General features: G+C 41.0%; 1 protein-coding gene across 1 annotated transcript in view; it reads right to left on the bottom strand.

Annotated features, from left to right (window-relative positions):
* Positions 1 to 17124, bottom strand: part of LOC121706223 (disintegrin and metalloproteinase domain-containing protein 11-like) — a 95908-nt gene that overhangs the window by 49476 nt on the left and 29308 nt on the right. The window contains exons 9-10 of the mRNA XM_042087758.1: positions 10925 to 11015; positions 2626 to 2677 (exon numbers count right to left, since the gene is read on the bottom strand). Coding sequence (XP_041943692.1) covers positions 2626 to 2677; positions 10925 to 11015 — 143 coding nt within the window. The remainder of the gene's footprint in view (positions 1 to 2625; positions 2678 to 10924; positions 11016 to 17124) is intronic.

Genomic DNA, 17124 nt, shown 5'->3' with positions numbered 1-17124 from the left:
AGTCGTTTTATGCGCTCATTATAAAGAAAGTTTAACGTGTCCCAAAACAGCTGTCAATTAATCACCAAACGTCAAGAGGGTTGAGTCTGAATGACACCGAGTTTTAGACACTGAGTTTTTGAAGTTAAGAAATATTTTCTGCAGTACCCAGAAGTTCGCATCATATTGCGGGTGACTTTGTAGTTCTTTAGAGCCCTATTTCTAGCCCTGCTGTCTGTACCACATCCATTACGGACACTATTATCACGATTACCACTGCAACCTCCAAGCTATGTTGGGCAGAGGGTCGAAACAAGCATGGTATGCTTAGTGGACACCGTTGTATACACGCACCTCCATTCAGAGACGCACCGTGACTATCACTGTCATAGGATCGATCATAATCTCCAAAAGGATATTCTTCTTCAGAATTAGAATAGGTGAATAACATAGCTTACCTAAGACTTCATCACACGTGAACGTTTTTCAACATTTGGTGTAGGCCTATTTCTGCTTAATTTCTGCTTCAATTTCTGCAACACTATGGCCTGCATCGCTTCCGCGTCATTACATATGCACGTCTTTGTGTTTCTCGCGTGTAATACAAGTATTTCCTGAAAACTTTGCGCAGCGATTTTGGGTTTGAAGAGTAGAGTAGGCCTACAAATGAGATTTGTCACCGTACCTGGATCTATCGTCTATTTTAAGCAGTATCGTTGTTTGTCGCAATTAATAGCCTCAAGGGCCGGATTACATTATTATTTTGTCATACGTCGCGGGCCGGAATTGGGCAGGACGCGGGCCGGATTTGGCCCGCGGGCCGTGTGTTTGAGACCCCTGCTGTAAATCATTCAAAATGTGTGAAAGTCATTAGGCTGGAAGCGTGTCTACTGTCAGTGACTAATGCGAGAAGCGGGTTCTGTGTTGTAGGCTATGCATTTTTCCGACACTTGGCTGCAAGCTCCCCTCCCCCACCCCCTTCTTTCACAAGCAGTGCAGCTTTCTGAAGCGGTGCCTTTTGAAGCTAATGTAACAAATACCACCAATATTGTTGTGTGGCAATAAAAGTATCCAGGGTTTGCGCAAGTAGCCTAAATAGGGCTATATAAATAAATTAAGGACATACAATCCTTAAAGCTTAACGTAGCCTACATGTAGATTAATGTCCCAAAACGTCAACAAGTCGTTTTATGCGCTCATTATATATGGATTTCTATGAAACGCCACGAAAACATGCGTGCGCAACCAAGAGGCAGAAAGCACCATAGAACAGCATAGAGCAATGCAAAAGAGCAAAAGAATAAAATGAGTTTTTGTGCTGACAACTGCACCAATTCGAAATCACGATGGTTAGAGAATGTTAAATATGTTCAATATCCCTAACGGAATGCATGTCTTCGCCAAAAATGACAATATACGATGTTATGTTAATAATGCAAATGAACGGCACACTTTGAAATATAGTCGGAAATGAGATGTTATCATCATTGAGACAACAGGGGTATACAATAAAATCCGATTGTAGCTTACAGCAGCCGACTATTTAGGTTAAGTTTATAACGTTGTGGACGGCCACCAAGCGTCTTCTGCCCCACGGCTGCGGCACAGTCTTGAGTGACCGGATTCGTTTTCCTTTGTCATATGAATGCTGTCATTTTGTTAACTTTACTGTTAAGGAGATGCTCTAGGCAAAGGCTATATTTCAACCTCGTTAGTGTCAGAACTATTCACAAGGTTTCTGGGCAGCATTTTTATGTTCTGTTAGCAAGCGAACTTCATGACTACCGACAAAGTAGCCTACTGCCAGCTGACGAAGCTCTCATTTTAAAACATTACTGAGAGACAGGCACTATACAATCAAGAAATCTTGCCACTGAATCCAAAACTATGTTTAACATTATGTACAAAGCTTAGGCTACAGTGGATTAGCATGTTGCAGGGGCTGCTAAAAACAGAGAAACGCACTGAAAACTCGGCCAATCACAGCCCTTGCTGTCGAATGCGCCGTCCAGTTCGACCGTTGAACGCCACAGCGGACTATGCTGCCCCCAAGCGGCTGCAGTTGTACTTACATGTCACCCAGCTGTGTGAATCACCATTATCGTGAATGAAGTGTCAATTTTTAACGGGGACCCTCTGTACAAGGTTATTATGGAGCCGCACAGTGAGATACAAGGTTATTACAGAGCCGTACAGTGAGATACAAGGTTATTACAGAGCCGTACAGTGAGATACAAGGTTATTACGGAGCCGTAAAGAGATACAAGGTTATTACGGAGCCGTAAAGAGATACAAGGTTATTACGGAGCCGTACAGTGAGATACAAGGTTATTACGGAGCCGTACAGTGAGATACAAGGTTATTACGGAGCCGTAAAGAGATACAAGGTTATTACGAAGCCGTACAGTGAGATACAAGGTTATTACGGAGCCGTAAAGAGATACAAGGTTATTACGGAGCCATAAAGATACAAGGTTATGATGCCGGTTGCACAATATTGTATTTCGGTCCATATGTAAAGTTATTTTCTGTGAAAGTGACGTGAAAATCAATGGGGGCCAATGGAATGCTAACACCAGGGCAATAGAATGCTAAGCTCCTTGGTTCTACCCTGTGTGTGTGTGTGTGTGTGTGTGTTTGTCATACCCTGTGTCCTCCATGATGCATCCAAGCCACGGATCAGGACATCTGCACTCTCCTACATCAGACAGAGAGAGAGAGAGAGAGAGAGAGTGAGAGAGAGTGAGAGACAGAGAGAGAGAGAGTCAATCAACTTTCTACAGCCAATAGATGCCTTTGTGAATGCCCAGTAATGGCATTTTGTTGGGTTATTAATATGCTGTTTAGCCCATTTTGTTGGGTTATTAATGAGATGCTATTTAGCCCCTTTAAAGCAACACTTCAGCACTTAAAGTGTAACTCTCGCCAAACATCATCATGTCACATACAAAAATATTCTGATGACACTGTTGTGGCGGCTTGTGTGAGGGGAGGAGTACAAGAGGAGTACAGGAGGAGAGGAGAGGAGGAGTACAGGAGGAGAGGAAAGGAGGAGTACAGGAGGAGAGGAGGAGTACAGGAGGAGAGGAGAGGAGGAGTACAGGAGGAGTACAGGAGGAGGGGAGGAGGAGAGGAGGAGTACAGGAGGAGAGGAGAGGAGAGGAGGAGTACAGGAGGAGAGGAGAGGAGAGGAGAGGAGGAGTACAGGAGGAGAGGAGAGGAGGAGTACAGGAGGAGGGGAGAGGAAGAGGGGAGGAGTACAGGAGGAGGGGAGGAAGAGGGGAGGAGAGGAGGAGGAGTACAGGAGGAGGAGGGGAAGAGACGAGGAGGAGTACAGGAGGAGGGGAGGAGTACAGGAGGAGAGGAAGAGGGGAGGAGAGGAGGAGGAGTACAGGAGGAGGAGAGGAAGAGGGGAGGAGAGGAGTAGGAGTACAGGAGGGTCATCTCATAGTTTGCGACCTGGAGCAGGTGCAATGGTCTTATCCTCAATACATCCAAAACCAAGGAGATGATAGTGGACTTTGGGAGGCGTAAGATGCATCATCTACCTGTGGTAATTGAGGGGGAGGGCATTGAGGTGGTGCAGACGTACAAATACCTGGGAGTCCACCTGGACTGTAAACTGGACTGGTCAGTGCATGTAAATGCAGCATGCTGGAAAGGTCAGAGCAGGCTCTTTTTTCTCAGGAAGCTAAAATCCTTCCAAGTCTGTAATGAGATGCTGTACCTTTTTTATCAGTCGGTTGTGGACGGTGCAGTTTTCTTTGCTGTGGTGTGCTGGGACAGCTGTATGACAGCCAGGGAGGGGAACCGACTTGACAAACTGGTCAGGAAGTGTGTGTCTGTGTTGGGGAGGAGGGTGGACTCTAGGATATTTGGTGGATGAAAGAATGAGGAGCATGATGAAATCCATCCTCAGTAACAGGAGCCACCCGCTGCATGACACTGTGGTTGCCCAGCAAAGCAGCCGCAGTGACCGACTCCTCTCCATGAGCTGCAGGACTGAGAGGTTCAGGAGGTCATTTGTTCCGGCCGCCATAAGACTACATAACAGACCGGTTTGAAGTGTATTAATTATTTACTACTGATGATAGTAGCTTGTTTTGTGACTCTTTTTATTATATTATTTAACTGTTGTCATCAGGGTTTTTATGAGTGTATTGTAGTGAGAATGCTTGTTGGTACACAACACACTGCTGCTGGACATCTGAATTTCCCTGCGGGGATGAATAAAAGTATCTATCTATCTATCTATCTATCTATCTATCCAAAAATGCAACCAAGAGACTTTTTGTGAATGTACCTGAGTCAAACTTTCGTTTAAAAGCATAATTATTTCGGAAGCGCCACTTTTAAGATTGACCATATTGTCGTTTTCGGGTCAATTGGCCTTTTGAATGGGAGTGCTAGGGGCACTACTACTTTGATGCATGATCGCATCAAAATCGCTATTTTTTTACACTCTGTTTGTGTACACAGAGTTTACTAAAAGAAAGTTTTGATGCATGATCGTATCAAAATCGTTATTTTTTTACACTCTGTTTGTGTACACAGAGTTTACTAAAAGAAAGTTTTGATGCATGATCGTATCAAAATCGCTATTTTGAACAACTCACTTGGTTTTTCCGCTCGCCGCCATCTTGCCAGTCAAGGAGTGAGTGTCCAGTGAGCTGCTCTTTTGAGAAGAGCAACTGACTAAGGTTTCAAAGCTAGTTGATGATCTGAAAAAGTCAATGGAGGGACGTCTTGATTCAATCGATGCAAACTTGGCCACACTTCAGAACAAACATCACGAAGTGGAACGTTGCATAGATAGCATGAATGAGGCTCTTAGCCACACTTCAGAACAAACATCACGAAGTGGAACGTTGCATAGATAGCATGGATGAGGCTCTTAGCCACACTTCAGAACAAACATCACGAAGTGGAACGTTGCATAGATAGCATGGATGAGGCTCTTAGCCACACTTCAGAACAAACATCACGAAGTGGAACGTTGCATAGATAGCATGGATGAGGCTCTTAGCCACACTTCAGAACAAACATCACGAAGTGGAACGTTGCATAGATAGCATGGATGAGGCTCTTACAGATGCCGACCACCGCATCACAGCACTAGAGACTACATGTAAGGAGCTTCAAGTAGCCAACGGCCGTCTCAGTCCCAAGCTAAATGACCTAAAAGGGCGCTCCCGAAGGCTCAACATTAGGATTGTTGGTATCAAAGAGGGAGAAGAAAATGGGGTTATTGTGGGGTTTGTTTATGTGTTGTTTGTTAAACTGCCAGATTATTCTTTTTCATGTGTCAGTCCAAATTCTTTGTCATACTTTTATTTTAATGCAGGATAATTACTCAAGTAGGTCAGGAGAGAGTCCTATTACTTTTACCTCCTGGAATTGTAGAGGTCTTGGCAAAGCCCTTAAGCGGGGAAAAGTATTTTCACATAGAGCCTGTCATCTGATATTATTTTTTTACAAGAGACCCACATTCGCCCAACACACACGCCACTGATGTTAAGATCTCAGACTTTCTCAACACACTGGACATTCCAGTTCTAGATGATGTAATAAGACAGGAGCTGGATTCTGACATCACACTGGATGAAATCAAAACAGCTATTCGCTCCTTTCCTAGCGGTAAGGCTTGTGGTCCTGATGGATTTGGCATAGAATTCTACAAGGCACATATAGGAACCATTGCTCCACTACTTCTGCGTATGATAAACTGCTCTATGAAGGCGGGGATTTTTCCCAGCACTCTTTATGAAGCTCATGTGTGTCTTCTCCTGAAATAAGACAGGGATGACACTGATGTCACATCATACCGTCCTCTAAGTTTGCTAAATAGTGACCAAAAAATTATTGCAAAAGTTCTTACGAACTGATTAAGTCAATATATCAGTGCCCTAATCCACCCGGACCAAACGGGTTTAATTCCAGATAGATTCTCCTTCTCTAACACTTGCCGCCTGTTAAATACAATGTACTCTGATAAGTTACCCCATGCTGCTGTTATATCGTTAGATGCCCAGCAGGCCTTTGACCAAGTTGAATGGAGATACATGTTTGCCGCTCTTGAAAAATTTGGCTTTGGTGGTAGATTTATTAAAATGTTAAGAATGCTATATGCATGTCCAAAATCCTCCATTTTGACTAATTATGACAGGTCCGCCCCATTCCTGCTGGGCCGTGGCACCAGGCAGGGGTGCTGCCTTTCCCCGATGCTTTTTGCCTTAGCTCTTGAGCCCCTGGCAATAGCTATTAGAGCCAGCCCCCAAATCCGTGGGATAATTTGTGGCACATCTGAGTGTACTATAGACTTATATGCAGATGATGTTATACTGACCCGGTCAGATGTTAGGACATCCCTGCCCCCATTGCTTGATTTGATAAGAACATTTGGTCAATTTTCTGGATTTACTATTAACTGGAACAAAAGTCTATTCATGCCCCTATCCGATGGCCTAGACTCTAAATATCTTGAGTCTTGATCTACCATTTAAAATTTCCACTGATCAGTTCAGATATTTGGGAATAAATATCACCAAAAACCCCAAACCCCTCTTTAAATGTAACTATAATGAATTGACAGACAAACGTAAAGCTATGATAGACAAATGGAAACTCCTCCCTCTTTCCTTAATAGGGCGTGTGAATATTATCAAGATGATTGGACTTCCAAAATGTATTTATCTTTTTCAAAATGTACCTATTTTTCTTACAGCTGCCTTCTTTAAGTCTTTAGACTCTATCATTTTGCCCTTTGTATGGGCCGATAGGCCTCCACGCATCTCTAGTGCACCTGCAGAAGCCTGCAAATGAGGGTGGTTTGGGCCTGTAGTGCCTCATTATTACTGGGCCTGTAGTGCGCCATTATTACTGGGCCTGTAGTGCGCCATTATTACTGGGCCTGTAGTGCGCCATTATTACTGGGCCTGTAGTGCGCCATTATTACTGGGCCTGTAGTGCGCCATTATTACTGGGCCTGTAGTGCGCCATTATTACTGGGCCTGTAGTGCGCCATTATTACTGGGCCTGTAGTGCGCCATTATTACTGGGCCTGTAGTGCGCCATTATTACTGGGCCTGTAGTGCGCCATTATTACTGGGCCTGTAGTGCGCCATTATTACTGGGCCTGTAGTGCCAGAGCACGGGTATTCTGGAATCAGGCCTCAGCCACTGATGATGAGGGTAACCTCTGCCCGAATTGGCCTGTGATCGAGTACCACAGGTCAAAGACTGTTGGAGCTTCCCTCAGTGCTGTTTTATTTTCAAATCCAAATGTATCCATCAAACAACTAAAAGGTGACTTTATTTTATCAAACTCCTTGAAGATTCTTAGGCAAATTAAGGGTGTGCTGAATCTCCCTGAGCTTTCCTTTTATGCTCCCATATGTCACAACCCTTCTTTCAAGCCAGGTCTAATGGACTCTGTTTACGCACTGGTCTGAGAAGGGGCTTGCTACTATTAGCGATCTTTATTTTAATAACTGTTTTGCATCTTTCGCTCAACTTAAGGAGAAATATGTGCTACCATCTACCCATTTTTTTCGTTTTCGTTTTTTCGTGTGTGTGTGTGTGTGTGTGTGTGTGTGTGTGTGTGACAAGCAGAGTATACATGCATCTGTGCTTAATTGAATTAGTAGACAACAGTAAAATTAAGTTACACTTAGGGCTAGTCTACACATACCAAACCGATCTTTTTTTCCTCCGTCTTCCCTGGAACCGTATCAAGAATATTTGCGTCCAAACGGATCCATCTCAACACGACTCAACACGTTACTTCATATCCAAGGCCTATAGGTGGCATTGTTTCTGTTACAAAAATTGACTAAAGCTTGTGCGCTGTAGGCTATACAGAAAAGGCTACGACGAAAATGGCTAGTGCAAGGAAACCAGAATTGTTTGTGTGGACTGATAGTGGACTGTCAACTGTAGTCAACTGTAAAACTAATACATTTCATTTTTACGGTTTGTGAAGGGTGCAGTCCCGTCCTTTATTTGGCTAACGCAGGTACAAATAATGTCCTTTACTTTCTTTGGTTGTAGGATAGTCCGCGATTCACATTAGTTTTGGCTATCACCCCAAGTGCATAGGCTCATATACGCTAGGCCTACCCAAGTTCTAGGCAAATCCGTCGCCACATTTATAATATTGCTATAATACCTTCGTTAGTAACAGTCGATACTTTTGCCCACATCAAATCGTGCATTCGCATTTAGTGCACATCTACCATAGGCTTAACATGAGTTCTAAGCGTCTTTGTATGCTCATATCTGACTTCACTAGACTATGAATGCATTTATTTATGTTGTAAGACATGTAAAATAAATGAATGACACCGGCACTACGCACAAATTAATTTAAATTAAAATAAATGAATTTGAATTAAACTTACAGTACACCGCACTTCCCTAATAACTTCTGACTAGTTCTCTCGCGTCACTGATAGAAGCTAGAATGCATCAAGAAAACACAGGGAAAAACAGTGTTCTCACAGCAGCTGAGGTGTGGCGATGCCATCATCAATACGCAAGTATGCGGTTTCGCCATCCAAACAAACTCGCAAGGGCTACGGTTTCAGATTTTTCCACCCTGGGACCAGGTTTCAAAAAGTGCGGTTTTGGGCAGTGCGTTTATAGGATTCGTTTGGACGATCGGCTAAGACGATACAAAACCTGTGCGTTTAACCCAAAAAGCGTCTCCGTGTGGACGGGGCCTTAGTTATTTCCTTTCACAGTACTGACTGACAAGGGGTAACAATCAGAAACAAAAAAAGCAAAAAGTTTCACACAACATGGGTGTATGCTGGAATAATGATAAAATGCGGTCACCTCAAACTAGGAAAAACACAGAATAGGCGTGTGGTGAAATTTACATAAATTTAGATATTTTACATCATCCCATTGATCAAATGGTAGAGGCTCTCAATCGTGAATTAGGCGCTCTGCTTGACAGAGTGGCAACCTTAAAGACTAAAAAAAAGGCCCCGTAGCAAACTGACACCTTGGATGAACGAAAATATCCATGATCTAAAAAGAGCATGTAGAAAAGCTGAGAGAACATGGAGAAAAACTAAGTTACAGGTTCACCGTGCCATTCTAAAAGAAAAAATAGCAAATTATAATAGAGCTATTTGGAATGAGAGAAGGAACCACTTCTCTAAGGTAATTGCTGAAAACAGTGGAAACTCTAGGGTGTTGTTCTCCACCATTGATAGGCTATTGCATCAAACACGCACGCTATTGCATGGATCCCAGTTGCTGCTACTGGAAGAAACTGGAATCCATGCATTTCCACTGAATTATTTTTGGAATCTGATCCCTTATCATACCTGTTCATTCTTACTCGTTGCTCGACTTATCGTGACTAAATTCAAGATGGCTGCAAACGCTAAACTTCGTGAAGATACTGTCTGTATAAATCGTCTTGTAAGTAAACTACCAGTGCTTTTTCAAAGTTCTCAATGTCTCGTTTTAAATGTCAGGGCCCTCGGAAGTCTACCAATGAAGTGTGGAGATACATTGAGCCTCGTAAATGGGTGTAAAACAGTGATTTATTTGCATGGCTAGCCCTATGCCGAAGCACCACTATTGAAAAAGCTGTTGGTAGCATCGGCTAACTAGCGCCAGATTTTGGAGTGCAGGGGACAAGCCGAGATGGGCTATGAGACATACGTTCACACTCGGTACCATGTTTCAATACACTTTAGGTCAATATCACACCGGAATTCTCCTTTAAACTAAATAATGACAAAACAGAGGTACTTTTAGTTGGACCAAAACTAAAGCGAGACATTGTTCTTAGTAATCTGGGGAACTTGGCGCACCAGGTCAAACCAAAAGTAACAAGCCTCTGTGTCATCTTAGATGCAGAGTTAAGTTTTAAGCCCCATATCAGTATAATACATATAATATATAATATAATCATATAAGTTACTCAGACAGCCTATTTCCACCTGAGAAACATTGCCAAAGTGCGGCCCTTTTTAACTCAACAAGATGCAGAAAAACTAATTCACGCCTTTATCACTAGCAGGTTAGACTACTGCAATGCACTTTTCACTGGTCTTCCCAAAAAACATCTAAAGAAACTGGCACTCATACAGAACTCTGCGGCTAGACTTTTAACTAAGACCAAGAAGAGAGAACACATCACCCCTGTGTTGGCTGAACTGCACTGGCTCCCTATTTCCTATAGAATTTATTTTAAGGATTTTAAGGTTATGTTAATTACTTACAAAGCTCTGAATGGCATAGCACCTTCATATCTGAGCTTTTAATATCTTATCAACCACAAAGGAAACTTAGATCGTCCAATTCTAATCTTTTAATTGTACCCAAAGTGCTCCACAAGCAAAGTGGAGAAGCTGCTTTTATCCATTATGCCCCCAAACTATGGAACATCCTGCCTCTGTACATCAAGCAGGCGAGTTCAGTAAATATTTTTTTAAAAAGATCTGAAAACATACCTGTACAGGAAAGCTTTTAGTTAATTCATCTTATCCTGTAGACTACTTTTTCAGATTATTCTACATCTGCTGCTATTGGAGGGCGCAGCCAGCCAGAAGCAGATGGGCTCCCCCTATTAAGTCAGGTTCTGCTCAAGGTTTCTTCCTGGAATATGGGAGTGTTTCCTTGCCACAGTTGCCATATGGCGTGCTTGTGGGGGGTAAAGGGTTAAGGCTGCCAGTCTTATGACATGTTATTCTCTATATTTTTGATATGTTGCTGATTGGATCATAAACGGCCACAGCAATGAAGAAAAGTGATTGATAATGACTGACTGACTATTATTGTGTTACAGTTACATGCTTCAAATGTAAAGCACTTTGAGCTGCATTCTGTGTATGAAAGGTGCTATACAAATAAAGCTTATTATTATTATTATGGTGTGTGTGTGTAAGTGTGTGTGTGTGTGTGTGTGTGTGTGTGTGTGCTGTACCTGCTGATGCTCGCGTTCTGCTCCACATCATCCCAATGTTTTGACCAAGTGTCTGACTGAGTGTGATGGCCATAGGACCCACGTTCCCATACTACACACACACACACACACACAAACACACACACAGACACACACACACATACACACACATGCACACACACACACAAACGTATTATCATCCATTATCACTGTGTTGACACATTATTATTAATTACCACTGCGTTGACACATTATCATGATATTATCACTGTGTTGACACATTATCATGATATTATCACTGTGTTGACACATTATCATTAACTATCAGTGTTGACACATTATCATGATATTATCACTGTGTTGACACATTATCATTAACTATCAGTGTTGACACATTATCATGATATTATCACTGTGTTGACACATTATCATTAAGGCGAGACACGGCAGGTGAAAACATTTTTTTCATGCACTGGTCAATTTCGAGATTTTGAGCTAGTCTGTTACCTTAGCATGTATTCTATCACACTACTACAAGTCCGATTTACACATTTAGGTGTTTATTTCATTATATTGTGTCTACTCGCGCCTGTATATTTATCCTAAATTCAGCGAAAGTTAGCATTCTAACCTTGCATGCACTCCCGCGACTGTGACCCAAAACATATCGTGTGTAGTACCGTTGGAAAGCTCTGTTTTTCCTAGCAACAAATCGCAAAAGTTCAAAGATGAGTCTAGGCTGAGAACGGAATCTCATTGGCTGTCTTTCAAGGCTGTTTTCTCAAAACGAGTTTCCCCTCCCACTCTGAGCAAGGAAACGCCACTTCAGAAGCACGTACATACACCAAACTTTCTAGACTTATGCCTAACTATATTTCGAAGATTTTTACAGAGGGGTTTGTTGATATATTATTCCTAGCCTGACTTACATGACATTTTATGCCTAAAAACATGGCAAAAATCGATTTTTTTAGGGCTATTGACATCATATTCTGATTTACAGGATAACTAAAGTAGATATTCATAAATCCCTCTGTAAATTTTTCAACATCTATTATCTGTATCCAATGCTCAGGTTTCTTGCTTTAAAATGTATGCAAATTAGCGCATATTTAATTAGATAATGCCTAATTTGCATATGTAAACATTAAATTACAGAAAACTTGTAATACATTTTTTTCTCAAATTAATGTAAGTAATCAACTGGGTAAGTTTCACAGTGATATCTGCTTGTTAAAATGTTTACCCTGTTCTTTTTTTTTTTTTTTTTTTTTTTTTATTGGTATCCAGAGCATTACAGAAAATATTCATCATTAAAGACACCTTGCATCCTGCCCAACAACTGTACACTCATAAGACATAAGACTTAGATAAGCAATACCACTCACATTAGTACAATAAAAAAAAAACATCTGGCCAATCCCCAGGTTATTACCCGTCACATTTCTCATGTGATTCACATACAGAAAAAGCAAACATATAGTACAAGCAAACAAAGAAGACACTTGACTGTCTTTTGATAACTTGTCCATGGCCTTCAATAAAAGGTCTGTCTGGTACCATAAACAGAACTATATACATTATAGAACTGGGAGGAATGTGTGTACTTAAATTAAATATATACAGTATACATTATATAAAATCTACTCTTCTGGGAGCAATATAAAAGGTCCACTTAACCCATATGCTGTCAAAATCTTCTTGCCGGAGTTGGAGATAATATGTCAATCTTTCCATTTTGTATATATCATAAACTATGTCTATCCAGTCATCAATCAAAGGAGCCTGTTGCTTTAGCCATTTACGAGTTATGGCCTTTCTACATGCTGCTAGTAAGATGGACATAAGTTTCTTGTCCTTAGCATGTATCTCTTTTGGAAAGTTACTCAAGTATAGAATGTCAAATCTAAAGGGAATAGTAACTCAGAAAACCTCTTGTAAAACCTGATGGACACTTATCCAGTAAGGGATTAGCACTGGGCAGGACCAAAATATGTGATAGTGATTTGCATTATCTGTTTGACATAGTCTCCAACAGTCTGAGTCAGTAGTGTAGTGTCGCTTTTGTTGGGGGGTTATGAAGAAACGTACAAGATTCTTCCAACAGAATTCCCGCCAGCATAGAGAACTAGTGGTTTTCCATTGTGTTTGGCAGATAATGTACCAATCCTCCTGAGAGATGACATCATTAATTTCACTATCCCATTTTTCCTTAATATACAGTGACTCTTGTGATTTCATCTGTGAGAAACAGCTGTATATCTTGGATATGATTTTAGAATTAGATTCACAGTTATAAGCAGATATGAAGATTTTCATCAATCCTTTCTCTAAATTTGCCATATCTACGTCTTTCTTAAGTGTATCAAAACAATGTCTCATCTGGAGGAATCTGTAAAAATCTTGCTGTTCAAGACCATAATCTTCCTTCATAATTTGGAAGTTCTTTAATGACCCCTTCTGTATAAGAGTACAGTAAGCAGTAACACCATTCTTTGCCCATGTCTTAAATCTTTCATCACTTAAGTTAGGGGGGAAATCACTATCAAAAGCGCACCATTTTAACAGTTTAGCTATTTTTTGTATTTTGCACCTTTTTTTAGTTTGTTCCCAAATTTGAAGAGATAATCCAATAAATGGATTTGCCTTGTCCAGGAGGTGTTTGGTTAATTTCCCATCAGAGATAATTGCCTGAAGGGGGACCTCTGACATTGCCACTTCAAGGTCCTTCCACCTGGCAGAGTATCCAGGATTGCACCAACATATAAGAGGCCTAATTTGAGCTGCAAAATAGTATTCTAACAAGCACGGAAGCCCCATTCCTCCATATTCCTTCCTAAGCTGCAGAGTTTTGTATTTTATCCTCGGTTTTTTGCCATTCCATATGTACCTAGATATGAGTCTGTCCCATTCTGTAAATTGCTGACTTTTCACCTCCACAGGTAATGTTTGAAAGAGGTAAAGCAATCTTGATAAGATATTCATTTTAACTGATTCCACTCTTGAACTTAAATTCAGAAATGGAATAACTTGCCATCTTCTTACATCTGTCTTTATTTTAGAATTCAGGGGCCCATAGTTGATGTTGGACAAAGTTGTTAAGTCTTTTGGTATGTAAACACCCAAGTATTTTATTGAATCCGCATCCCATTTTAACTGATATTTTTGAGCAATGTCCCTAGTGGGCTCATAGTTGAAGGTGATGATTTGTGTTTTAGAAATGTTAAGCTTATAACCAGACATCTGGCCATATTCCTCCATACACGACACCAGTCTAGGCAGAGATTGTGTAGGTTGTTCTAGGTAAACTAAAATGTCATCAGCAAACAATGCCAACTTTTGTTCCCCTCCGAAAGTTGAAATCCCTTTGATATTAGGATTCTGGCGGGTCCATTGACTTAGGGGCTCAATAAATATGTCAAATAAGAGAGGGGAAACGGCACATCCCTGCCTGCAACCTCGCTGAAGGGAAAAGGAGGGAGTGAGGTCTCCATTCACTCTGACTTTAGCTGTTGGGTTGTTATATAGTGTTTGAATAATTTTAATGAACTTCTCATGAAATCCAAATACATATAGAACTCTATATAGAAATGCCCAGCTCACTGTATCAAATGCTTTTTGGGCATCTAGGCTGATGAGGACTGACTCTGTGTTATTTTCTGTGATGTGCCGTATTATATGTAGTGTTCTTCTAATGTTGTCCTGTGTCTGTCTTTGCTTTACAAAGCCAGTCTGGTCCAGATGGATAATATCTGGCAAACATTTTTCTAGCCTCCTTGCAAGTATAGATGTAAATATTCGGTAGTCTACATTCAGTACACTTATAGGTCTTAAATTATCACGTTCCTGTTTGTTTTTGCCTTCCTTAGGAATGAGAGAAATTATTGCCTCCCTCCATGAGGGGGGCATTTCTAGTTTTTTAAATATCCAGTTATAGGTCTTCAACAGTGAGGGTACTAATACATTCCTCAGAGCCTTATACCACTCACAGGTAAAACCGTCTGAGCCTGGAGAGCTACCCGTCTTAAGTCTTGTAATAGCCAAGTTAATTTCTTCTACAGTCACTTGAGATCTAAGAATATTATTCTGAGCATCTGTGACCGTTGGCAAATGTATTGACTGCAGAAAAGTGTCTGTTTTGGTATCATTGTCTAACCGATCTTGAGAATAGAGTTTTTGATAGTAAGATAGAAGGCATTCTTTAATTTTTTCCTGCTGACACTCAATTGTCTTATTCTCAGGGTTCTTTATTTTATATAGTGTACTGTCTGCCTGCCTTTTCCTTAGCCTATAGGCAAGCAGCTTAGATGCTTTGCCTCCAACTTCCCAATATTTCTGCTTGAGAAAGACAAGTTTCTTCTGTATTTCCTGTGTGTATATTTCATCAATTTCACTTTTAACTATTTTCATTTCTTGCTCAGTATTTGGATCCATACTATCTTTATGTTTTCTTTGTAGCAATTTTAATTTTGACTGCAGTGTATCCAACCTTTCCTGTCTAGACCTTTTAAGATATGCTGTACGTGCTATTATATTGCCTCTCATAACTGCCTTGAATGCGTCCCACAGCATAGGTGGGCCCACCTCTCCTGTATCGTTCAATTCAAAATACGTCTGAATTTCCTCTCCTAGCTCTGCCTTGACCACAGGACTACTCAGTATACTAGAATTCAATTTCCAAAGTGTACGCCTAGGATTTCTGTATAAGTCAATCGTAAGATACAGGGGACTATGATCTGAAATATCAATATTACCTATTGCACAATGGGTGACTCTATGTCTGTCTGTATTGTACATCAGGAAGTAATCAATCCTTGTGTACAAAGAGTGGGGATGGGAAAAGTGGGTGTAGTCTCGAGCAGTTGGATGTAGATCCCTCCACACGTCAATGATTCCTATTTCCCGCATCATAGTGTTAATTTTCTTATTCATTTTAGTTTGTCTAGTGCTCGTGCCTGAGGAATCTAATTTATCATTAAGCCTTACATTCAAGTCTCCCCCACATACCAAAACCCCTTCAGTATCTGATATTATGATGTCAAATATCTGCTTATAAAAGCTCCAGTCACTATTCGGGGGTGCGTACACATTTAACATGGTAATGAGGGAACCGTCCAGCTTCCCTTTGATTAGCACATATCTCCCTTCTTTATCTTTATCTTTGATTAGCACATATCTCCCTTCTTTATCTTTATCTTTGATTAGCACATATCTCCCTTCTTTATCTTTTTTCTCTAGTATATGCTCATAGTTGACTGTACTTCGAATTAGAATGGCCACCCCTCTCTTATTGCCAGATACATGTGATGATGAAAAAACATGCTTAAACCCCAATCTACCTAGTTTTGCGTGTTCTGTGGCATTCAAATGGGTTTCCTGTAAGAAAGCTATTTGTGTTTTCTCCTTTTTTAACTTGGATAATATCTTGCCCCTTTTGATCGGATTGTGGACACCGTTTACATTAAATGAAGTGATTTTTAACCCTTCCATATTGTAAGTTTTCTCCCATTCAAGTTTGCTTTCTTACTTTTAAATCTCAAAGCATTGAACCATTCCTCCACTTTAACAAGAACAAAAGAAAAACAAGAAAGAGAACAATAAACATAAAACATCTCAACATCAATTCTTGAGGCTTCCAAATAAAAGGTCTGAACTATGACCTTGATAGAGCCATGTAGCTCTGAGGGAAAACCCATGTCAGAGACAAGGGGCCCTCGCCCATATTGTTGGGAATAAAGTAACAAAGTCCTATGCATGCATGGTTCAACCCCCACTTCACCCCTCCCATTCCTCCGTATTTCTCTACAAAAAATGAAAAGCAAACAAAACAAAAAACAATTCTCATTTCGTTCTGAGATAAAGTTAGTAGCCTAGTAGCCACCAAGAGCAAGGAAACGTAACATAATCTGCATAATTTTCTTCAAACAAAGTCACCACAGATCGTTATGGGATTTTTCCCCCTCCCTTAAATGTTCAGTAGGTCTACAAGTGCTATCGGTCTCACCTCCGCTCCTTTCAGTCTTTCTGAAGGGCCACCATGTCTTGGATGAGACTGCGAGTCAGCATCTCTCCTCTGCGCGGGCCGTATGCTATCTGCCAGCCGGCTTGATTCAGTTCCTTGTGCAGCCTTTCTCCTTCCGAAATTGACGTTTGGATTCCCAACGGCGCCAAGTCCTCCGCTGCCTCCCAAACTGAATTGTACGTTTTGACACCGTCTTTCA

The sequence above is a fragment of the Alosa sapidissima genome, chromosome 3 (assembly GCF_018492685.1).
Source record: "Alosa sapidissima isolate fAloSap1 chromosome 3, fAloSap1.pri, whole genome shotgun sequence".
Lineage (NCBI taxonomy): Eukaryota > Metazoa > Chordata > Actinopteri > Clupeiformes > Clupeidae > Alosa > Alosa sapidissima.
Note: the sequence above shows the minus strand (reverse complement) of the source record. Positions and strands in the feature narration are given on the sequence as shown.